Genomic DNA, 25,209 nt, shown 5'->3' on the forward strand with positions numbered 1-25,209 from the left:
GGTACAAGCAGTAGATACAAGGAGGTGAGACGACATTGACTTGAGCCGTTGATCTCTCAAAAACAAAAAGATAAAATAGATCTCATAAAGAAAAAGTTACAATAGATAGCATTGATAGAAATACAATGGAATGGAATTAGAATGCCAAATATGTCTTTAACTACAAGATTTCCCGGCTAGCACAACGGCACGGTAACGTTGCAATAAGGGTAATTTCGTTGCAATATTGAGCAAGCGCAACAGTCATGGCGTTGGGAGGGGTTGCAAGTGCGACCGTTGCAATAGCATATCACATCGCTATTGTGTAAAGTTGCAATACATATTAGGTTTCGCAACGACATTTAGTGTGGCAATGCTTTCAAAAAGCAACGATCGTTGGTGTTGTAGGAGTGGCATTAGCAACCATAGTCGTCATGGCTATAGTTGTTGTTACACCAAGTGGTGGCAATCACGTACTATTACAATACACGCGTGTGGTAGTAATACCAATTATCGCCATGCTATCTGTTGGTAGCTATTACAGCCATAGTATTACAATAGCCTTAGTGGCTATCACAACGAAGGTGAGTTGTTGATATATGCGTTAGGGGTATCGCAACGAGGTTGTGGTCGTCGCTAAATGACGAAATGAAATCGCAATGAGGTTTGTGGGCGTCGCTATAGACATGAAGCGTAACACAACGAAATAGGAGTCATCGCGGTATGCACACCGTTTTGTGGCAACTTATATGAATTTGAGGCTACATACATAGACACGAATGACAACGAACTAGAAGGTGTTGCTATATTTTAAAGGCAATTACAACCAAATATTAGTCATCATTATATAGCGTTATAACGACCAAATGTAGCATTATAACACCATGGTCATGGCAATACTCAATTATCGCCTAACTAGAAATATTTATGTTGTGATTATTATAAGAATATTAAATTGGTAATGTAACCAAAATCTTTCACAAAATAGAGTATTAATAATAAATCAATCCATCATGTTTTACAACCCATCCAAATATTCAGCACACTAATCCAAATATTCAGCACACTAGTAACGACACGTTAAAACATTAGTCTCCTTCAGATAACAAAATTCTATTACAGCTAGAAATGTTGCTTCAACACAGACTTTGAAGATAAATTTGTATCCCCAATTCCATATTATAGATGCCTGCATGTCAAAAAGAATAAAGATGAAGGCAAGTATACAAACCATTTTGTACGAATAAAATAAGGGAAACAAACACGACCTAAGTGAGATTAGATTGGAACTCCGATATGGACACATTAGTAGTCCTAAAGGAACTATATTTAAAGATAGAAAATAGGAGAATTGTGGTGGAGAGGGAGGTTAAGGAGTCTGACTTAGGTGAGGGGGGAGGCGACGCACGGGCGGCACAACTGGTAAAAAGAAAGAAGAGGAAAAATGAAATAAAAGGAAAGGCGATTTATTTTCACTTAATTAACTCTTGAATTAAGTAAAAATAATTTCTTATATGATTTAACTTAAGGGAAAAACTTGGGCTATGACAAGCATATGTTCATATGCATGAACGAGCGTCACTCCCTCCACTCCGCTGTGGCGCTGTACTCCCACGCAAAACTGGATAGATGGGTTGTTTTTGAGAGCAAGATTGATGGGCTGTGGGATTCCAATTTTTAGACATTTATATAGGAATGTTGGAGAGCATTTTTTTGGAAAAAAAACTATTTTTTTTGGGATTTGGTTTCATATAAGGATTCTATTGGCCATACTCTTAGTTTTTAATTACGTCATCCTTGGTAGCTATCTATATGGAAGAGAGAAACGGTATACAAGTTGACCTGTAGTTTGTAATATCTTTTGTTTTTAATTTATTTTGTATTTGTTTATTAATAGTATTATATATGACATCATTATTTCCCCATGTGGACTTCATAAAGACCACATCTAAAACATCTAGTTACGCACTTGTATTATAAAAATAATATCTACAAAATTTCACATATACCAGACCTCTCAAAGCTCTGTTGCGTTAAACTACTGCTCTATCCCAAAATTTCACATATAGCATCAAAATTTACAACACTGAATTCGGTCCGCCTAAAAGGCTATACATGCAATGCACGACAATAGGAACCACACGTACGTGGCTTGACGTTCTGAAATATCCATACAAACAAATCGGCTCTCTTGAATGCCAAGTACCAACTAGTCAAGGAGAGCTTGATCCAACCAACACCTGCAAAACGTAAGCCAAATGAACAGCTACACAATCTATTATTATTATTATTATTTATTACTTCTTTCATTAATGTAAGACTTTTTAGCCTTAACTAAATTCTTATGGGTACTAATATATATAAACAACAAACTATATACTTACATCAATGGATGAATCTGTATAAGGTTAAAAAGTTTTAAAACATAAAACGGATGGAGTACCAGCAAAAATTGAGTTGCAAAATCAATCACGATTCAGTCAAACAATAAGCATTCACTTGTATTTAACTCATCCCCAGGAGTACTACTGCAGTTAAAGAGGCTTACACCACGATTGGGGAGAAAACGTGGCTTTCACCCATCATCTTTTGGGCTCTTAAAAGAAAATTTCAAACAGCAAGTTTACAAAAGGAAAATAAGTTGCAAATAAAACTTTTATATATGTATTCATATCGATCTAAAAGTTAAAACTGAAAATAAACTACAACGAAAACCCTCAAAATTAACTCTAAATTTAAGGTTGAAAATTTAAAGTTTGGCTTATAAGCATAAGCCAAAGTCAAAAGATGAGGGGTGTACGCTTTTCATAGAAGACCACCAAACAGAACTCTTTTTTGGTGGGGTGGGGGGGTGGGGGGAGTTGCCAAAACAAAAACAAATGTCGCTCAGCTCAGATGGTCTAGAAAAGTTTTGAAATGCTAGCTAAACGTTGGTATAAACCCATCTAACCAAATGATAGGTAGCACGTCATTGATAGGTGTATTCATACCTTTGCACTAGTAAGTAGCACGGCATTGATTGTATCATGATCAACCGCAAATATTAATTCAAAAAATAATTTTCTGAGGCATCATCATGCAAGTGTATCACTGTATCTATCTGTCGATCCTTCAACGAGCATTTGCCATCTAACCAAATGATATGTCTTGACCAGTGCGAACACTAGTGTTGCGAGGGGCATATGGTCTTGGTACCTTCCATCTCAGTAATTCCTGAATGTTGACAGAATCCTTCAGATTAGCCAAACAAGAGCTGAAAGTTGCTTAATAATAACTAGTAGCTGAACATGTATCCATATCCGGATGACTTGAGCCCGGTTTGATTTAGAATATTAAGCAAATTATTGCTTGCTTATAAGGAGAGATTAAATATGTCAAGAAATATAAATCCAACAAATACTTTAAAACATGTGGCCAAAGCAATGCAGTAGAAAAAGGTTTTTAACAAAACGTTTTTTTTTTGAAGCATGGAACAAATACTTTGTTTCAATAATCCAGTGAATAAGCTGAAAAAGAACAGGGCCTAAAAGAAAAAAAATGATATTCCTCTATACAAGACAAATACCTTGATAAATGATAACACACAGTTTAGCCACTTTGCACTTGATAAAAAAGTAGGCATGTCATGATATTATATGTAGAACAGTACAAGTATACCATTTACACGTTCCTACTCACGAGAAGTCTGTTTACCTTTGTTGAATTTGGACCATAAGCCTTACGCGCTCTTTCAATTGATGAGTAAACCTGTGTAGCTTGATCAGACCCACGATTACATTTGACCGAACGAACAACTTCCCTACAATTTGTTGGCTTAGCTTTCAGGTACAAAATAAGCTTTGAAGGTAAGGAACCTGGAGCATCTTTTTTCCCATGGGTCATTTCTACAGTCACCAGATCATCCCACAATACATCCCAGATTACAGAGCACGGATCCTTTGCAGGATTGAACTTTCTCTGGGTCATCATTGGGACCTGGAATACAATCATATGATTAATAGAATGAATAATGGAAGCCATACTGTAACTAGAGTCCAAGTTTGTCTTACCTGAAGCAGTAGTATTCTTCTGTGAGTAATTAATAGAATTTTACCCTTAGGTAGCATAAAATGATCCTCATAAGCATCAGTAGATGCAAACTTTCCCCGGACTTTAAAAAGGTCAACTTGGCCAAGAAATGTAGCATATTCAGCTAGTTGTAAGATAACCTACATAGCACCACCAAAAAGGATAAAGAATACCATTTGGAATACATGCTATGATATACATAGAAGAGGAGGGGGGAGAGAGTGTAATTACCTGGCCAGCTGCTTTATGTTCATCATAAGGATAGAGTAAGCTATCACCACCAATGGATCGAGGGAGACGCCTACGTAGCAACTGTTCCTCGGCCATTATAGCTGATGATATTTTCATTTTTACAGCATTTGCACCTTCTGTAGTTTTCGAGAGAAGATCAAGAACTCCACTCACTGGTTGAGCAGCTGCACCAATTAGACCTTTTCCGACACCTTGTACAAAGCCCTCAACACCAGAAGATTTTGCACCCTCAATGGGCTTTGTCAATATGCCTGTGACACCTCTGAAGATGCCTTTCGCGAGAGCTCCACCTCCATCTCTTATGACATCACCAAAATCTTCCACTCCTTTGCTATCCTGGAGAAAAAATAAGAATAACAAAGTATATTTTATCAGAACATATTAATTTTGTACGGTTCAATACATGGAAACATAGGAACTATAAAAAGAAATGGACCTGTCTCATTCGGCCCTGAATGAATTTCTTGTCCATGGATAGTGCTGCTATACCCTTACTCATATTACTCAGCGCGCTACTTGCATTGCCAAGAATGTCAACGCCAGAAAGTAGTTGAAGTGGTTGGCTAAGAATATCTTTTTGAATGTTAGATATAGCAGAACTCACTAGTGCACTTTGTCGCATGCACAATTCTTCTCGGTACCTTTGAGCTATGCGGACCTTCATTGTTAAGATAAAGGAATCAGTACTTAAAGCCTTAAAATAACTTGAATAGCATACATCAACAACATGCATAATTGCATGAAAATTTGCTTAAGCTAATTGTAGTGCAAACCAAATAGAGGGAGTGATTGCAAACATGAAAGACCAAGTCAACAAAATTTAACTGATTCCCTACCGGCATGTGTTCCATGTTTCCCAGTGCAGTCATCAAAGATGACCAGAATCCAAGGACCCCTCTTGGCCTTTGGGTAGGGGACATTGCCATTGATACTCTAAATCGTATTTCGGAGATATTAAGAAGCCTGCAACAGAAGGTTCAGTACCAACAAAGGGAAAATTGTAAGAAAAAGAAAGGCAGTAGTTTTCCTACCCAATCTTCAGTATAGGGTCCACAGAGACAGCTGAAGACTGCGAGGTAGATATCCTATCAAATTTGAGGTGCTGAATCATCTCATGGAGGCGCCAAATAATTGGCTCATGTATATTGACAAAAAATACACAGTTCTCAGGAACCTACAAGCATTAAGAAAGTTTTACTGGAACGCACATTTAAATACATCTATATGATAAATTCCCCTAAGAAATTATTATGGACAAAATACAAGCAAAACCAAGTTTTAAAAGAACATACTACAAGGGTTTTTGATTAAGCTATGCTACTCAAAAGACATTCTCAAAAAACAACATAACTAAAATGTGGGAGGGCTTTGGTTCCCCTATTTTGTATTTTGCTTTATTTTAAAACACAATTCTCTTGGGTTTTTTTTTATAAAAAAATATCTATGTGAAAGGAAGAAAATTTCTCAATAACCCATGTTAGTCAGATCACCTGCACACCAAGATATGGATAAACACAAAACTCAAGAGAATTATTAGTCTGCATTGTCATAGAAAACTTGATGACATAGTCTGATTGATTCTCCATCTTTTGAGGACAAAAGAGGACAGGCATAAGAACGAAAGGTAACTGATTGTCCACTTGAATCCAATGCATCTGCATTTTGAGCCTGCCATTAAAAGAAGCAACCAATTCAAGAATAATGGAAAAAAGTGAAAACAGATGATTTGAGCAGAGGAAAACAGAAATACAGCAAACAACCAAAAACACATGATTGTCACCTATTGATTCCAGAGCCAATTCCAGACGAGTAGGCAAGTATTGCCTGCTGCACTGAGAGGTAAAGAATTTCCTCAGGCATATGGTCAATTATGGAAAGTCCCAGCTCTGTTAATTCCAAACTAACATGGAATTCACTATCCAGCTCTGGAGATGACTGCCCACTGTCGACCTCTGATGGCTGAAAGATTGGTGATAATAACCTTTCTGTTGTCTGTTCCCGAGTTCTATTATCAGGCAGCCAATCGCTAATTTGAGTAACATGGAACTTTCCCTCCTTAAGAACAGTGACACACAAAGCCTTCTTAACCCCACTTGATGTAGCTAGTGGTTGGTGATCCATGACAACATCAATGTCATATGTCATGGAAGTTGTAGGGTCACTTCCATCAACTAATACTTCCAATAGACGCCTTCTGCCAATATCCTCCCAAAAGAAGGAAGCCGAAGAATTTGGAGGCAGACTACGCCATGAATAATCATCACCACCAACTTGCCGAAACCGTACAGGCAAGAACATGGAGCGATTCTCTACCCTGCTTACATGAATTGTATTACTTTAGATGTGCATGATTTATGATAAAGTAAATCTCATGTAGAAGTAAGCTTACCGGTAAGGGCTGGACCAGCAAGCAAGCTGAAAAACAACTTCATAACGTGAACTTTTTGTTCCACTTCTAATGTTTACTCTCACCAAAGCTTGATCATTTCCTGTGGTACTGTTCATGAGCACACACATAACCCCATTAGCATCAATGCTAAAAGGTGTACTCCATTTGTATCCCTCCAACCGCAACTGCAAGCACACAGAATTGACAGAGGTTGAGAAGAAAATATAAAAACTAAAACATTTACATTATAGCAGGAAGTAGCAATTTAAAGTATAAAAGTTACCTTTAAAAGTTCGCTCCCAAATTCTGATCGCCATTGAAACACTTTTGGCGGATTACATGGATGTAAATGCTCCTCAGTCTCGCTATGACACTCAGCTAGAACAATACTTCTTCCAATTCTATTGATAAAAAGTGCTCGTGGAAGAAAATTTATAACCTGCAACCAGTCACATTTTTCTGAAGTGTTATATGCATATCCAACAGCGCATCAGAAAACTTTTTATGTTATAACAGAATTAACTAAGCACAGTGAACAAGCACTAAATACTCTTAAGTCTTAACAAACAATTTAAAGTGTTGTACGAAAGCCATTCCCTTGTTATCTCTGAAAATACGTCCCAACAACACAATATTAGGATTAATTGCTTTACTTGCTTCCATTGCAACTTGCTGGAAATTCGTCAAAATGCTAAGTAATATGGTCTTTTAATTTTTTTAAACAGCACTGTAATACGGCAACCTAGTTTCATCTACTAAATTATTTTAGATAACATTCAATTGCAAAACAACCTTAGTTGTGAAAATAATCATGCAGAAACAATTATGAACTAGTGGAAATGTGAAGACACAAAGAATCAAAACCTTAGTTCTGTCTGAAGTCATCTTCAGCTGAGCAGAGAACCAGTAATATGACCCATCAGAAGCAAATGCTTTCACATCAACATGCTCCTGCACCAGATGAATGACACTTGAAGAGAAGATAAGCAATGATTCAAACGTATGCATAACCACAAACTATACCTTGTTCTCAAGCTCAGAAAGAGACACTCCTACACTGTATTGTTTGCAACTGCCAACAGCCACACAAATTGCAACTCGTGCTGGGCTGAAATTGCTATCCTGAGATTCAAACCGCCGACCTGCAGAGCGGTTCATGTAATCCTGTGGTGACAACATTACGTAGTCTGTACTACAATGATCTATAGCCTCCAATATATGCACATTTCTCTGTGCCACTGGGCCTCTTCTGACAAGAGACTTTGAAGAATATCTGAGGGAAAATTTTGAAGATTTAGCTGCTCTGCTTAGTGAGTCTGGTCTGGTAAGTGTGTCTGCATCTGAGTTTTCTGTTGGTTCCACCTCAACGATGCGATAAGATAGTGGAACTGAAGAATTATTTTTTATCCAATATGGAACAAATAATCTCAGTGTCTTAGTTGCAGCATCACTTGCTCCCAGGTCATGTTCAACACTAACACGAAGTCTCCTGTTATTTGACACAAGTAAAACTATTAGAAATTATGACAGATCAATACTCTAATCACATCTAACAAGAGAACATGAAACAGCAGATCCAAGCACTAATGCTCTTTTTTTTTAAAATCATGTCTTAGCAAATATACAAGATCACCATCGTACACCTATTAAAATTATATCTTCAAGAGTGTTTTGAAAAAGGACCAATTTTTAAATCACCACATAAGAAAGAGCGGAGGGGAAAATGCGGAAGGAGATAAGTAACCGGTAATACAAATAGAGTGTAGGGATGGAGGAAAAAAAAGGAGAAAAGTCAAGAAAAAATGGTGACTGAATACTAAATACCACAATGGTTCAGATTGAAGTTGCACGGTACTGCCACAGATCACAAAATGCAATAGGTTCTATCCCTAAATATGCCAGTAAAATGAGATGGGTAAATATGTTGGACAAGATTAGGTTGTCTGTTCGCACTCTTCTGTTGTGTTTAGAAACTTCCATGTTGAATTGAAATTCATATCAATTGTTCAGATAACTGCATTATGCAAATGAAACATTAGGCTACTGTTAAAGAGTACAAACCTCTGGCTTCTATTTTGAACCATCCAGAATGAAGTAACATGTTCCAGGGACAGTAAGTCCAGTATTAATACAGTGTCCTAAATGAAATAAGAAATAAATGTTAGAGATTAAAAATATCGCTTTTGTCCATTGAGAAATTTAATTTGAGCCAAGGAAAACATGTTGAGCCTTTCCATATAGATAAGGCACTCTTTAATTACATGTATGATTTATGGGAACTGACTATTAATAAAGCAGGAAAGCACAATGCGCATTCCAGCAGATTCATCACATACACGAGTCTAGAACTCTAGGTACAGTATGACAACAGGCACCATGGCAACTTCCAGTGCTTAAGATACATTACCTTCTCTAGAATCCAGCCATTTTGAACAAACATAGTTAGATAAATTGGTTTCCTGATATCTGCTGAATAAATAAATGCACTTCCTCCAGATGAGATGATACCATGCTGCCTTTCAACCATACTACCTTCTGTGGACTTCTCCCAGATAGCATACTCAGCTTCATATGGAAGCTTATTTTCAAGTCTAAGAATTGAATTAAAACAGATTTTCCAGTCATAAACAGGCATGTTTAAGTCCGTGTGAACAATGGAGGCATCAATTCCAACACTAAGCCAGAAATATTGTTTAATGCCCACAGGAGGATAGCAATATGAAAGCATATCCTTTTTCTCAAGATCAGCCAGTCTAAGAACCGAACTCTTTGAGGGCACAGATGATTGTTTTAAGGTGCTTTGTCTTGAAAGTGAAGATTGTTGTTGCTTGGGAAGGCTCTCAGATCCTAGTGAAAGAACCTGACTCCAACTGTATGATTCCAGTGATTTTTCAGGAAAAGGGCGAACCTGCAAACATAAATCCATATCTTTGATCATTGCTGTCCAAGGCAATGCAGTAGATGAATGAGGCTCCATAACAGCAATTATTTTCCTAGGAATTTCTGCACTTTGTTCTTGCACAGGTTGCCTTGAGCGCACCCACCGCCTTCTCCTAACAAGGTCATGTGGCGATTTGGAAGATTTCCAGGAAGATGGCCAGTTCAAGTTTTGCAAATTGGCAGCATATGCCCATCCATCAGTATCCACAGAATTAGATTTTTCAATTTTCCATGGTGACATCCATTTCCAGCCAGGTGGAAGACGAGGTTCAAAAAATGCCTTCAAAACAATTCACACGTTTCTTAGGATGAAACCATTTATGATACATTCAACAATATTTTGCATCACATTAAGCCAAAAATAACAGCCTTCTATTAATCAAACAGAAAAAATATTTCATTGGAAAATTGGTCTGAAAGAAGTTACCTTAGAAGAGTAAGAGCAGTCCTTTGTGCTCCATTGCCCTACATCACATCCCTGATCACCAGCAGGGTTACTCCCCCACCCTGAAATTGGCCGGTACCACTGATTCTCAAATACTTCATCAATAATGATTGTGGAACTGGTTGAACCAGCATTTGACACAGAGCTACTAAGCATGCTTACAGGACAGACAGATACTTCAAGTTTTATGTCAGAACCATTAGCAATAATGGCAAGAGCCCTTAAGCTCGCATGCTTCTTTCCATTCCTCATGGTGACCTCAAGTGCAAAATGGCTGTTGTTAAGTGATTTCGGGATGGTTGACAATGGCAAAGCTGCAGTAAAACATTCCCATGGACCATCTGGGCTAAGCCCTATCCAGAAACCACTCTGTGTATTGCTTAAGCTGTCTTTCCCGCTCTGGAAGTTTGTCTGCGTAGATCTTTCTACATAGGAACTTGAAAGTACTAACATACCACAGTGTTTCACATCACCATCTTTAAGTGCTTGACCCTAGAGGTTGAAGCAATGAGCTCAGTATATGAAGTGACAAGCAGAGTTACATTAAAATTCAGCATTGATATTTGCTCACAACATTGTATGTTAGCGGTTTAGAAAACAAAAGTAATACCTTCCTTGTAAGAGGACATGTTAGCACACGCTTGACGTCAGCAGCTTGCTGAATGATCCTCATAGAAGCAGCTCGTTTCAATGTTGTTGCACCCCGTCCAATAGGAATTGACAATGAACCAAGTACTTCACCTTATACATGAATGGAAGATGTTAAAAAAACCCTAATAATATTGAATCAACAATTACAGGTGAAAACTTAAAATACTATTATTACAGTATAAAACATCTAAATTTATATGCTATATGCTTTAAATAATTCAGGTCGTAATAACTCAAGAAGTTACCTTTCCCGGCCTTTGACGCAAGATTTGTTACCTCAATCTCTAAATGAGCGGATGCCTGCAAAGGAAAGGCAATGCATAATGCAATGCTGCTAACAATCGTGCAAAATGGCTATATTTATGGTCCAGTAGAAAACAGAGTAAACTGGGATAATAAATCATGATACTATGAGACCTGAACAAAGATGGCAGGTCTTATTACCTGCTCTGGAACTTCAAATATAAAATGTTCGTTCCACTTAGCATGATGTGTCTGTGATTCAGAAGTTTTCACAGGTTTTACACATCTTGTCCTAGCACTCTGTGGGAATACCTTGTACTGGTCAGAAACATCACTTCCAATAAGTAAGCGCAAAGCACAGAAGTAGCTGTGATCATTGCCATCATCCATAATAGGCAAGCCCTACATGAGAAGAAAAACAGTTAGTTCACATCAAAAGTATGTAGATCAAAAGCAAAGCGCATACTTGATTATGACCTTGGATTCAAAGATCTGTATGACAACATAATATCTTGATTCCATTGAATTGGACAGTACACTTAGTTTATCAGAAAACCTGGGAGGTGGCATAAACAATGAGATTTGATTCTCATTCTGTAGCAGCTCAATAATGTCTTCATCATCTTCGAGTTTCTTAATATAAATATCACATCCTAATTTGTTCTCAAAAACTATTCTCTGGAAATCATCTTCGTCCAAAGCAGAGCAGGACAAATCATCAGCCTTTTTCGTACTGTCAACTGTATCCTGTGAAATGTATACACATATGCTATCAATCATCACAATAAAGTGTAGAAATAAATCATGAATCAACTGGAGGGATAAGTTGATACATCAATCCTTATTGACGACTTTTTTTCCAGATTGATTTGTCGTTTCCATGAAATTAAAGTTTCTATAAGCAAATCAAGATTCGCAGAACTCAGGTTGATATTTAGAGGACTTGTGGCAGCAACACGAATCCTCTTGCCGACTTTTGAAGGAGGGTGTTTACTGGTATCATATGTTTCAAACCTTCAATTATGATTAAACAAAGTTAATTCAGTGACATAAGAATCTAGAAGATAACGCAACTGTAAGTTAAATTAAGCAGAACTTACTTGAATATCCCATCAAATGGCTCGACAAAAGGTTCCCATGCTTCCAGGTGTCTATTGAATGTTGATGCAGCAATAGAACAGATCAATACAGCATTCATTGTTTCAAACTTTCCATATGTTGCAAGATTTATATTTGCAACTGTAGTGTCAAAAAGTGGCGTGACCTAAATTTTTGGAAATACATAACAAGTAAATAGAAATATTTCAACAATGTAAAATCTTCATTGTCCAAAAGATTAGCATGCGTACACACCATTCCACAGGAACTGTCAAGAATGCTAACTGACAAACATCCCAGCTTCAGGTCAGCAGTAATGTTCTCACGTGCCTTTGGTTTAGCATGATCTGCTATGCTATATGCCAATTGAGCTGGTGGTTTTTTCATATCAGATGTTGCAAGGAAGGTGCATCCCTGAAAGCACAACAAATTGATTGGACTACTATACAGTTACATAAGTTAGAATGTTGCAAGTATAATGCATTACCTGGTTTTCAACTTTCCAAATGCTCCAGCAGTTAGGTCCCTTCGAGCTAGAGGACCTGGATATAGGATCCTCTGAAATATTAGCTTGATTTACCAGACCCAATTTCGGACAGCAAACCAAATCTTTGTTTGGCATTTCATCTGTTTTTGTTGCAACACATCCAAGAGAAGCATATCCAGGAGGAGGCACTGGATACCAGAAGAATATTTCATCAAAGCCTTTTCTATCAATCTGTGCTACTTTCCTAAATTGAGTAGGCCTTTCAGAAACAATTGCATTGTCACACTTAAAAAGAATGCCAAGAGTAGGTGGTTCAAACCTGAAAGAAGCATTGAAAATGTTAAAAATGTACAACAAAGAAGTAGCTTTTTATGTATATAAAGAAATCATTACCCTTCAGTTATACAGTCACCAACAGAGGAAAACCCAAAACGAGGTAATGGCCGCCATATAGAACACGGTCTTTTTGTATCTCCACCTTTGTCCCACCATATTCTTTCAAAGTGTGGAGTGGACATGCAATAGCTGCTTGGCCTCGACAAATTTCTAACAGCGTCCCAACCAGAAGTACTCTTTCGATGAGTTAACTGATCAGCAGTCTGGTTACTCCGAACAGAAGAATCCACATTCATATCTTTAACAATATAGCAGTTGGGATTCCTCAGAAGGATATGGTGTAAATCAAGAGCTTCAGCTCTAGAGGGTTGTTCAATAGAATTGTGTGCATGGAAGGAGGCAATCACATTGTCGATGCGCCAGATACTAAATCCAGAAATTAATCTGCAGAAAGAATTCAAACAAGATGACCAACTACATGTCTCAGTGTTTATAATTAAAACATTCCTGGGAAACAGAAAAACAAAGACTATTGCACAACCAAACAATAAAAGAAGATGCCATACCCAGGAGTAGACGAGAGAGTGTGAATACAATCAGAAAATGCTGTAGATGTCACAAGGTCTGATCGAAGGCAGTATACTATGTGATTTGAAGGTGGTAGCCTTCCAATATTTACCACGCATCCTAGAGCTAAGTATCCAGGTGGCGGAACAGGAACCCAGATAGAACACTCATTGTCCTCAGCTGCCTGAGATGAATTCATTTGCTCTACTGATACAGGTAATACATGAACAAGCCTAAATCCAAGAGGTTTCCGTACACGACCGTAGGTATTACTTACAGCAACCACAACCTGAGAAGGTGGCACACACCTGACAAGGTAAAAAAAAATCAGATTTAGCAGGATAAAAAGATTGTAGAAGAGAAACATAGTTCAGAGTAGGAAAGGCAGCATCTTTGAAAACTATTTGCATTCCATTCGATGCAAGCCCTAGAATTTACCAGGAATTCCAAACATAGTACACATGACCACTTATAACTGGAAATAATACTCATTACTCAATAAAAACTATACAACACAAGTTCTCAAGGGGCAAAAATTACCTTGAAGACACACAATCACCCAAAATAACATAATTGGAAGGAGCTTGTGGCCTCCAAAAGGTGAGATTGTAACCAGGAAGCTCACCTGTATTATTTCATCAAAGATGGTAAAAATTGATGTACCCACTTGAGGAAGAGCAAACAATGAACTATATAATACAAAAGCAGCTAAGCTAACTTGCAATAGAAGCCATTACAAATAGTACCATTAGGTGATGTCCAAACTCGCTTAAAGTTGGTACAAGAAACCAATGGGTTATTATTTCCAAACTGCAAAGCAGCCAGAGTTTGATTTTGCAGTTTGAGCAAGAGAGAAGCAACGCTCAGAGAAAGATGGATGAATACATCAGTGGATGCAAGTATTATGTTTGTCTTTTCACTGACAGAAGTATATTTCCACGAAACATCAACAGGTTCAAGAACAAGAAGACCAGAACCAGCTTCAATCGTAAGGTCTTTAACAACCGATCGAGCCCAGATGTCTTTTTCTTTTGAGGCATACCTGTTAAAATGCACAAGGTTTTATCAATTAACAGAGAAAACCACCATGTAACAACAAATGGAAATATTGATGGCTTAGCAGAGGTAACGAAAGTAATACAAACATGAAACTGAAATCCATCTTGGCACGAAGAAGCTTCTCGATGTGCAAGGAATCATCCATTGATAACTTTGAACAGTCATAAAAAGTAAATTCTGGGGATATAACCTGAATATTCCGGAAATGGGAAGTGTTAGACATTCAACAACATAAAATATGCATAAGACTGGAACCAATACACATAAAACTGAAATTAATGAGAGCACGTTTTCTAAGTAAAAGAAGAATTGCACATGATGTAAGTGAATTTATTCCATGAACACAACAGTTGGTGGGGCAGAAGAAACTTGTTCATGCTTGTTTGTGGACTAAGGAAGCAACATGGCACATTACAGATAACTGTTCAATTTATATTCTTTAGCTGCCTTTTGTATACTCTTGTGAAATATTACATCCGTTTCATAATATAAGATGTTTGACTTTTTTGGTTGCAACGTTTGACTGGTTGCAACGTTTGACCATTCGTCTTTCAAAAATTTAGTATAAATATAAAAAATAACAAGTTGTGCTTAAAGTTCTTTTGATAATAAAGTAATTCACAAGCAAAATAAATGATATTTCTATAATTTTTTGAATAAGACAAATGGTCAAACATTGCAAGTAAAAAAGTCAAACATTTTACATTATGAAACAGAAGGAGTAGGAATTAACACAAGAAACATTACTTGCTTTTCTAAAACCCACTATACCGATGTATCATAGAAATTCTACAACTCTGCAGCTCTTCCAGATAGTCCATGGACCATGCTAGTGATCAACACTTGGTCACTCGGGCTTATGTTTCCAGGGTAATGGGTTTGAATTGCTAAACTTTTTTCAGGTTGATAATTCTTAAATAAATAGAAGAAAGTGGGTCTTAAAATTACACAAATTTAAGGATGATTTACTGTTTAGCAAACTATGTCATTCATAATATATTACAGATATACATTAGAGGAACTTGTATAAAATCTACCACCTCCGCACCACAATAAGTGCACTTCTAGAATCTAGAGTACTACTTTACACTCTAAACACCTCTCATTCAAATTACTCATCTTACCCTCAACCATCCTTCCACTCCCAACAATTCCTCATTTAGTGAGAGGGTCATATATGCTATTTCCCTTCACTAGTAATTTGTCCTTTGAATATAATAAATGAGCTTAATGTGGAACAGAGGTAGTAGTTATGTACCTGAGCCTCAAATGTAAAATTCAACATTTGGGCTGAGGGAGTATCTGCACCAGACTGAAGAGCATTAGTTCCCTTATATTCTTTGTCTTCCGCACGATCATCTTCATTATCATTTACCAAATTTTCTAATATTGAAACTTCAACACCATCTTCAGCAGAGATTGAGTAGCTGCTTCCAGCATTCAAATATACACACCTCCGCAGTAATGCACCGTTCTTTTATGAAACATACATGAAATACCCAGAAGTGTAAGTTTGGCTAAAGAATAATATTGAGACTGGAAAGAGGACATAAAACCAACCAGAAATTCACTGAGCACATACCTCAATTTTAACATTTTTGAATCGAAGTTTTTTACCCCGCCCTAAAATAATTATAGTCCCAGAGTATAGCTGGCCCTTCTTGTCATATTCATCACATAAAGATATGGTGCCTCCACAGCCATCATAAGTGAAATCATCAATATCACAAGCATCAACTATTAGCTGTCTCCCAGGAGAGAGTTGGATAAAATTCTCTTTCTGGAAGAAAATAGGCTCACAAAGTATGATGTCATCTGATTTAATAAGCGGATCACTCTTAGGGTCTAAACTTTCCTCACGGCCAGTTATTGTGCCTAGATTTGGCACAAAAAACTCAACAACAGGAAGCAGAAAATCCAGGACAACAAGTATACGAGGTTGCTGGATTCTTATAACAAATGACTGAAAGGAAGAACGCCATCGATAATCCAGTATCAGCATGGTGAGGTTGGAAATCCCCACATCAGATGAAGGGTCCTGAGAACTCAGCTTAGAAGTCTCAGAATAAGATCCAAGCATGAGGCGCATCTCAGACTTTGTATCAGGACGGATATCATGGACCGAAAAATTTAGAATAGACAAGTAAAGGTCCATCTCAAATAGTGAAGTTGTCCTATAAGAAACCCATAAACCTTCCACCTATCAAAAAATATATATATAGTATCAGTAATAACCAACATTCTATTCTAACAAACAAAAAGGCGACAAATTGCATAAACATTTTCCTCTAAAAGTGCATAAGATATTGCTCACCGCAAGCTCTGCCAGAGGTGACTCAGCATCTGGGCCATTGCGAAGCTCAAACAAAGCATACTGGACATCTACAGTCATAACTACAACAGTACGTGAAAGTAATAAATGGTTGTTGAGGTTAACTTTATCTGCAAGTAGACGAATTGAATCTTTTGTCCGATTTACATTGTCACGAAAACTTGGGGGGAGATTGGGAGCCTCTGATAGATTTGTCGAAATGCAACTTGTGATCACATTGTATTCCTTATCTGACATGATACCATGCAGAAACCCTATCTGCAGAAGAAAAAATATGGAATTATAAGAAAAACACAGGACAATTGACTTTCTAGTATAAGTTGAGTATGTAACCACTGCCAAAGCATCAGTATGCAGAACAGATCTAACAGCTCAGTTCTCCTTGTGTAGTCAAGAGAAAAGCTTACATTTCAGATCTAATGCACAAACAAAACTGATAAACTATGCAAATAATATAGTTTACATTAACATCCATAATTTTGCGACAACGTTTTTCATATCGATATGAAAAACTGTTAAGATCCACTGTTTATGCTTCTGAGATAAAATATCTGTTAATTTATACCTTTCTCATTTTTTTTTTTGTAGTTATCTTCATCCTTGAGATTTTTTACACAGGCAACCCACTTTAAAACAATAACAAAACCTTTGTGTAGATCAATGCTACACTTCAAAGCTATTCCCCATATTTTTGTCAAGCTTTAAAATCATGGCCTTTGAAGTGATGAAAAAATGAACATATAGGTAGCATATAAGCATAGGCTGCCAAATAACTAAAGAACATAGCATAGATAACTAAGACAGATCTAAAGTACGAAGCAATGGTGATGAAATAGGTGAGATAATCAACAGTATAAAGAGTACCGTCACAAAAAAAAATGTTATGCATAATCACCTGAAATTTCATGGAGAGTATTGGGACCCTTTTGAAAACATCCCGCAAACTACGTCGCACTTCTATATTGATGCCATGACCTTCTCTGATCATACTCTTCCCTAGAATACCATTGACTCCAACCGCCATGTTGATTCCATTAATCTATTTCAGTTTCATTGAACCAGAAGAATAAGAAACCAGATAAGTATACTGAGATTAGTAAAGTGATATAATTTCCATCCCAATACATACCTCAGCATGAAGAATATCAAGGCGTACAGCAGAAGGATCACTTTCTTCACCTCCATGCCAGCTAAAATCATTACTAATTTTCAGTTGTCCCAAATCCAGTTGTATATAGCTGAAACAGGACATGAAAGTGATGTTACACTTTCTAGTATCATTGGATCATCATTATGCTTCACTGAAAACTTACCCAGAATTCAAACAATGTTCAGACTAAAATGAACATATTAGTATGTGTAGACACCACAATTACAAAATAGAAATGCACATACAAAGTACAAAATTATGTGTCTTCCACTACTACAATTCAGAATGGTGCACCTACATCATATGGTGTGGATTTAGAGCATTAGACTATATATGTTTTCGAGGAAAGACTATAAGTAGGAGATTTCTTATCTACCAGATCCTAAAAAGTTAAATCAACTAAATATAAGCAAAATCAAAGGCATGTACTAGTAAGTTGAAACAAGGACATACTCTTCACTCTGGGAATTCTTTGGAACAATAATTATGGGTGTGTCAAGTGAAAGATCCAGCTTTATAGCAGAAGCCCCATCTATTTCATATTTCTGAATTAACCACTCAAAACCTCCAACTTTGTCTATGAACTTGATTGCTTCTTCAGTGTGAGGTGTGGCAAGCTCCATGAAGTAAGAGGTGAACTGCAAAATAGAAGACACTTTAAGAATGACAGACACGGTCATGGATAATAAGAAAAAACTTGCACCAGTAGCAGATACCTCCTGAACAAAACGGTAAAGGAATACAATTCGTACAGCAGAAAGCTGCCCAATCAGACTGTAGTTGTAACCTTCATAGTCATCATCTTCAGCGCTGTAAGACTGGAAAGCAAACTGCAACAGAAAGGGAAACATTAGGACTTCAGTATTTCATTGGCCACAACACAAGATACTCTTGTTTAGTTTGACTGCCACGACCAAATAAATTATACTCCCTCTGTTCCAAAATATAATGATTAGTGCACGCTTTCCAAAATGCACCTAGACATCCCTCTGTCCAGACATGTTTTAAAACACACAGAAAACTTTATATTTTGGAATGGAGGTACCCCTCCGTTCCAAAATTTGAACTAGAAGGCTGCGCTAATTTTGGGACAGTGATAGTACTAGTAGTTAACACTTCAGAAGATTAAAATGGCAAAATTAGTTTGCATAAAAAACAAAGTTTCTTGAAGATTTAAACTGATTGATTAAATTTAGTTTGACGTTCCATGTTAGAGAAATATTTTAATGGGAAGTTACTTAATTAAAAATCTTTCTTTTTCAATATCAATGACGAAAAACAACCTTAACTATAGGGATAATTTGTTGTCACAATTTCAACTCCACCTCTACAATAATGGAACGAACAAGCATAAAATACAGTATCAACAGCGGTGCTTTCATAATCGGGCAAAAACAATTATTTGAAACGCAAGACCAAATATGATTACTCTTGATCTTGCAATTTTTACAAAACAAACAGTAAGCATCAACATAGCAAAATGGCACACCTGACAGCCTACAATATACTATAGCATCATCTGGGAATGAACACACTGTATAAAAGATTGCAAGCCTATGTCAATAATACCTTTATAAGAGATTCAACACCTGGTTTCCGTATATCACAAAGCCAACCCCAACGATGATCTGGCCCAAGGGACATATCACAAAATCTCATATTACCCAGCATACCATCAATTGAAAATGAACCTGGATGAACCTGGTATATAATAATCAGAAGAAATGATATAAACTGCACACATGCATGCAGGTTAACAATGAAAAAATGGAAGCACGGACAATAAAATTTTAACAGGCAAATAGTAAACCTACAATTTTAAATTGCAACAATATAGCAATCAGGTCCTAGATTGCTGCATTCATGGATGATTTTGGGCAAGTTCATAGTTCTTGTAGTATTACTTCAGCGATAATCTATAAATTGAACCTTTCATCAACTAATCACATATTCCAACGCCAGATAGACATTCTAGCAGTATCAATTACAGATTCCAGCATCATATCCTAGATTTATGTGTTCATGGAAGACTTTCTAGGGAATTTCATAGTTTTTGTATTACTTTAATAATGTTGTAGATATTGCACCTTTCATTAACTAATTACAGATTCCATCACCAAATAGATGTTCTAGTATATTAATTTGTTTATTTCATTAGTTGGTCCAAGTATATTAACCTCACCTTCAGGTCAAAAAGAAATTTCTCCTGCACAAACATTGCAAGTTGAGAACCATCTTCCTTGTTAAGAAACATAGATACCCGATCCACATCCATTTTCATGTTGAAGATAGTTCGGCGTTTTCCATAACCTAGCAAACCTTTAACAAAATTGTGAGCATTGTCTTCCTTCCCTGTAGGTTTGGCATTGTGTACTGCAGGTGTTGTATCAGAGTCACCCTTTGGGACAGAATTAACCATGCTAACATCTAATCCAAACTCAATTAGAGCAACAAGAGTTGGTCTGTTACAGTAGAATTCCAGTGCAGACATACGGATACTCATCTGTAAAGAGCAAGATGTGCAAATTATCCAACTGTGCAGAGAGGTAATTTAAATCTCGGAAGTTAAAGATACACATATCAACAAAAATATATTTTTGGTGATTTTAAGACTACATATATTGCTTCTATAGTTCTTTGAAGATAAATCTATGTAAAAGTATGTGTAAAGATGAATATAATAAATTACCTGTGAATCTATACCATCGTAAAGACAAGAATCAGGAGTCCTAGTCAAAAATGTAAGAACAACAAAATCGTTAACACTATTGTCTTGTGCCTCATAAAATACTTCCGTTGGCTTCACTTTCTGCTGATCCCCATCAAAGTATAAACTGTCTTTTAAACTCAATTCAGTGTGCACATCTGGATCAGAAATTGAGCTAGATGGAATTTCCAAATCATGAAGATTTGGACTTTGGTCGGGAGTGAAATCTGCCAATGCATCCATGAAAGAATCTTCCTCAACAGAAAAGGACTTTGGGTGACCCTCCTCATCAGGTGTACTAGAATCTACCGTCTCCAAATTGTCATTGATAACAGAGCATGCTAAATAATTCGAAGATGTCGAGAGACGACCCTGCAGCTCATCCTTTATTTTCAAGGAGTGCAGTTTTGTTTTTACACTCAAACCACGAGAAGATTGGACAACATTAACCTGCAATATATGAAAGATAAGTATTGGATAAAAGAAATGAAGACAAGGCCCAGTAAAATCTCGACCTATAACAAGCACTGAAAAAAAGGCTATAAAATAAACTCTATCAGCAATACACAGATCTAGAAAACAAGCATCACACATTTGATAGAAGGAAAATAAGTATGATCTTGTATCTGTTGAGTTGCATGTGCCAGCCCAGGCAGTTCAAACCAAAAGCTTAAGCTGACAACAAAGACTTCCAAGAAATGTTGCATGTCAATCAAGCAGTAACAAAGAGATAATCAGGTGTCTGAAAGGCTATGCCACAACTAAACACTAACTGCAAGCGATGAAACTTCAGATAAGTCCACCCCTTAACAAAAAGAACCAAATTTTACCCACTCCACAGTTTTTGAGAATGCTTTGGCACACTAGGACACTATCCACTAACAAAAGAGAGTAAAATGTGCTGCAGGTACTTATTCTTGGTGACTGGGTATGATTTACAACATAAATTACAACCTGAGGTGGTGGAAAAACTTGGCAAGTACTCATCTGTTTCATATTGTAAGACATTTTAACTATGGTTAGACTCATCTATTGATCAAGATATATTGTTTGTATATATGCATGGATTGATTAACATCCGTACGAATCTAGTTAATGATAAAAAGTCTTACACTGTGAAATGGAGGTAGTATGTTTCTAGTCACAAGATGTGTCATGAGCGCATATAAGCTACATTGGCAAGAGGCACACATGAAGATTGCAACATCCACATCAAACATCCTCAGTTATCGCAGCAAACCAAGCACAACCCACTGATTTGCTCAGTTTACAACTTCTTGTACTCCCTCCTTCCCAAAATGTAACCATTTCTAGAGCTAGGCACAGAGATTAAGAAAGTAGGTGGGAATGATTGAAGAAAGGTTGTGATTGGTCGAAATGATGAGGTAGGTCGAGAAATAGCTTCATTTTAGGACAAAGGGTTGGTGATAGAAATAGCTTCATTTTGGGGACAGAGGGAGTATTAAATTGCGCCAACCAACTTCATAAAATATTGTACAAAAGCACACCTATTCAGCTCAAAAACTGTATTATATCATATATGCCACAAAGCTAATCAATTTGACATTAAAATGGAAAAATAAGGGGGAAAATAACATATATCAGATGAGATCCAAATGTTTGGGATTCAGAACTTATCAAGAATGGAATGTGTATAATTCAGAACAAGATGTGAGCGAGAACAAATCTACAAAGTACACATATTAGACGCCGGAAAAGCTATACAGATTCTTTAAAAAATCATGCTTGGGAATACAGTTAATTTTAGGGCATTGAAATGCAAAGCCTTTTGTTAGTCTGCATTTAGTTAGTTTTGGTGAAAACAAAAGAAAAGGCGGAAGAAACTCTACTGTTGGAGGAGAAGATAAGGGAGGGGAGAGTAAGACATGCGTGTTGGATTGATTTGGTTTGTGGCCTAAATTGGCCTTACCAATATTTGGTAATTTCAACATTGTTTGGTGTCTATTTCGGCTAAAACCAAAATTTGGCAAGCCTAGAAAGAATAGTCCACTTCAATAGTAACTTAGACTATTTTGGCCTCAATTCATTCGCAATTTTCCCTAACCAAAATTAGCCATGCCAAAGTTTGACATTCGCAAAAATTGGTAAGGTCACTTTTGGCTCCAAACTAAACCAGCATGTTCTTTCATCTTCAATTCAAAAAAGCTGTGCCAGAGATTATTTCAACCCAATCGAGTATCTGAACCAAAACAACATCAAAACTTGTGCTGGAACAACCTGTTCTGGGAACTGAACCTACTCTTCCAAGCCCCGGCTGGATTGCAACTGTCGAATATCCCAATATTTCATGATATAGATCCATTTTATAGGAATTATAGTTACCAAGTAAGTTTATTCAGAGATCAGGTTTAACTACTCGAGCATTCCCCTCATTTTTCTACACTCCTATTAGGTTTGCATTGCACTCATAGTGAAAATGGAGGGGTAAAGAATTAATGATGTACAGTCCTTTTGTCAATCCGTTTTGTTACATGCAAACAAAAGTAGGATTCAAGCAATCACCTTGCCTCCACTTCCAAGGAGTTCTAACATTAGAAGCTCTTCTGGATCTTTCTTCTTCCTGTCCAACTGAAATAAATGCATAGATAATGGCTACGTCAACAAAACATCGCAATCAATAGAACATGACAATTCAATTAACAACAAACTATCTAAAGAACTGGCTAGTCCACACACACGAGATGTCATTTCAAAAAAAAATTTACAAGTATACCTTTCCATAAAGCGAAAGCTTCGTTTCAATCACAGAACCATTCACAAGAAGATCCACTGATCCCAAGCTGCTCAACCTTGGAGTGCTTGGTTCTGTAGTACTGACAGGGTCTCCTAATATGTTCACTTCAGGAGGGGCCTACAAGAATGTGGAGAAATACCATAAGACGAACTATGTACAAACGTCAGGTCCTATGTTAATGTTAAATATTACAAAGTGAAGAAAGGTCTACAGAAGCTTGATAAGTAGCTTGGACAAGCGCTTTCATCCAATTGGTCTTCTCAATTTCATTATGGAATTCAACTATCAGTGTGCTAGTTGATTCCAGCGCCTGCAAAAGGAACAATGCTCAGATCAAAAGGGAAATTAAAGAACTAGTTATATGGCAACATTTCACAAGAACTAACTATTCCTTCAGTAAACTCTGAAGATAGTGGTACCCAAACCAAGCTTTGGCTGTTAAATTTCCATAGGCATACTGCTCGCTGTAACACCGTACAGTTTTATTATAGATATTGCACCATGGCTAACCAACCTTTTCATCAACTCCCTCCCTCATTCATCTTCTCTAGACTCCATACCCATCGCACCTTTCTCTCTCTTCCCCCCCCCCCCCTCTCTCTCTCTCTCTCTCTCTCTCTCTCTCTCTCTCTCTCTCTGTTTGTGTGTGTTGTGGCATGCTATACATCCACAAAATCGACTGAACACATGCATTGGATGATGCAACATTTCCTCAGAATTATGGTCTTGGTCATCTGCTATCATATGGAGAAGGGGCTCCTTTATTTGTATAACAAATGGGACCCAATGATCAGGGTAAGGGAGAGAGGAGAGAATAGGGACAGTCTGGTCCTTTTACACCTAGCTAACAACCTAGTATTAATGATGGATGGACATCAGTATAATATACAGTATGACAAATATTTCATAATGGTATACAATGGAATAGCCAATATAATGGCAACAAAGAATTTTTTTTCAAACAATTAACATGCAATCCACTAAGATATCAGGCAAATTGAATTTGTCTGAATTCCATGACTAATTGGAGACACAACAACTAAACTTTAAGTAGTTCCTCTTTGCTGTTGCATGTACAATCTACTTAACAATTTTGCAAAGTAGCCAAAAAAATTACATAGGCAACAGAAAAGCAACAACAAATACCAGGAAGGTTAAATGTTATACCTTTTGCATGTCCAAACCTCTAGAACACACAGCGATACTGTAAAGGGACCCGCCAACACTAGTAGATGGAACCTCAATTACTTGCCGGCCAGCCATGCTGCAACATCAAACATCAAAAAATACATAAATAGCAAGTATTCCCAAATGCAGAAAAGGGAATGAACTTGATAGCATAACAATAGAAGGTACATGCTTCAAATTATCCCAGTATATTCAGTCTTTTCCCGAAACAAAAAAGGAGAATTCAACCCACATCTATGGAAATATATTATTCCTACTACCTCTATTTTTTTCATTAGGAACTTCTCTTAAAATGACTTCTTTCTCTTTCTTCGGAAAAAAAAAATCTCATCGTTGATTAAGAAAATCAATACCAACAAATGATCACATCTAGAAACAATGTTACATACTACTCCCCCATCCTTAACATAAGAACATTTAGAGTTGGGACATTTAGAGTTGGGCATGGGTATTAAGGAGAAAGGTAAAATAAAATGACGAATGGTTGTGATTATTTGAGATGAGGAATAGGTGAAGATATTAAATGGGAGATTGTTGCGATTGGTTGAGATGAGACAGTGGGT

The 25,209-nt window shown here is 37.0% G+C and overlaps 1 protein-coding gene across 1 annotated transcript in view; it reads right to left on the reverse strand.

Annotated features, from left to right (window-relative positions):
• Nucleotides 1–1,719: 1,719 nt before the first annotated feature.
• Nucleotides 1,720–25,209, reverse strand: part of LOC102707936 — a 40,868-nt gene continuing 17,378 nt past the window's right edge. The window contains exons 22-65 of the mRNA XM_015833747.2: nt 24,626–24,722; nt 23,670–23,768; nt 23,438–23,575; nt 23,227–23,292; nt 20,686–21,153; nt 20,179–20,499; nt 19,566–19,697; nt 18,713–18,826; nt 18,450–18,634; nt 17,976–18,084; nt 17,742–17,885; nt 16,829–17,104; nt 16,097–16,714; nt 15,773–15,988; nt 14,601–14,704; nt 14,202–14,497; nt 13,996–14,080; nt 13,455–13,763; nt 12,946–13,332; nt 12,553–12,871; nt 12,321–12,479; nt 12,068–12,231; nt 11,801–11,981; nt 11,445–11,714; nt 11,169–11,369; nt 10,970–11,024; nt 10,684–10,814; nt 10,056–10,565; nt 9,096–9,908; nt 8,750–8,826; nt 7,712–8,177; nt 7,553–7,639; nt 6,972–7,127; nt 6,689–6,873; nt 6,080–6,613; nt 5,790–5,967; nt 5,331–5,473; nt 5,136–5,262; nt 4,736–4,957; nt 4,279–4,635; nt 4,029–4,187; nt 3,673–3,954; nt 2,970–3,192; nt 1,720–2,219 (exon numbers count right to left, since the gene is read on the reverse strand). Coding sequence (XP_015689233.1) covers nt 3,109–3,192; nt 3,673–3,954; nt 4,029–4,187; nt 4,279–4,635; nt 4,736–4,957; nt 5,136–5,262; nt 5,331–5,473; nt 5,790–5,967; nt 6,080–6,613; nt 6,689–6,873; nt 6,972–7,127; nt 7,553–7,639; nt 7,712–8,177; nt 8,750–8,826; nt 9,096–9,908; nt 10,056–10,565; nt 10,684–10,814; nt 10,970–11,024; nt 11,169–11,369; nt 11,445–11,714; nt 11,801–11,981; nt 12,068–12,231; nt 12,321–12,479; nt 12,553–12,871; nt 12,946–13,332; nt 13,455–13,763; nt 13,996–14,080; nt 14,202–14,497; nt 14,601–14,704; nt 15,773–15,988; nt 16,097–16,714; nt 16,829–17,104; nt 17,742–17,885; nt 17,976–18,084; nt 18,450–18,634; nt 18,713–18,826; nt 19,566–19,697; nt 20,179–20,499; nt 20,686–21,153; nt 23,227–23,292; nt 23,438–23,575; nt 23,670–23,768; nt 24,626–24,722 — 10,024 coding nt within the window. The 3' untranslated portion in view covers nt 1,720–2,219; nt 2,970–3,108. The remainder of the gene's footprint in view (nt 2,220–2,969; nt 3,193–3,672; nt 3,955–4,028; nt 4,188–4,278; nt 4,636–4,735; nt 4,958–5,135; nt 5,263–5,330; nt 5,474–5,789; nt 5,968–6,079; nt 6,614–6,688; nt 6,874–6,971; nt 7,128–7,552; nt 7,640–7,711; nt 8,178–8,749; nt 8,827–9,095; nt 9,909–10,055; nt 10,566–10,683; nt 10,815–10,969; nt 11,025–11,168; nt 11,370–11,444; nt 11,715–11,800; nt 11,982–12,067; nt 12,232–12,320; nt 12,480–12,552; nt 12,872–12,945; nt 13,333–13,454; nt 13,764–13,995; nt 14,081–14,201; nt 14,498–14,600; nt 14,705–15,772; nt 15,989–16,096; nt 16,715–16,828; nt 17,105–17,741; nt 17,886–17,975; nt 18,085–18,449; nt 18,635–18,712; nt 18,827–19,565; nt 19,698–20,178; nt 20,500–20,685; nt 21,154–23,226; nt 23,293–23,437; nt 23,576–23,669; nt 23,769–24,625; nt 24,723–25,209) is intronic.

This window comes from Oryza brachyantha, chromosome 2 (genome assembly GCF_000231095.2).
Source record: "Oryza brachyantha chromosome 2, ObraRS2, whole genome shotgun sequence".
Lineage (NCBI taxonomy): Eukaryota > Viridiplantae > Streptophyta > Magnoliopsida > Poales > Poaceae > Oryza > Oryza brachyantha.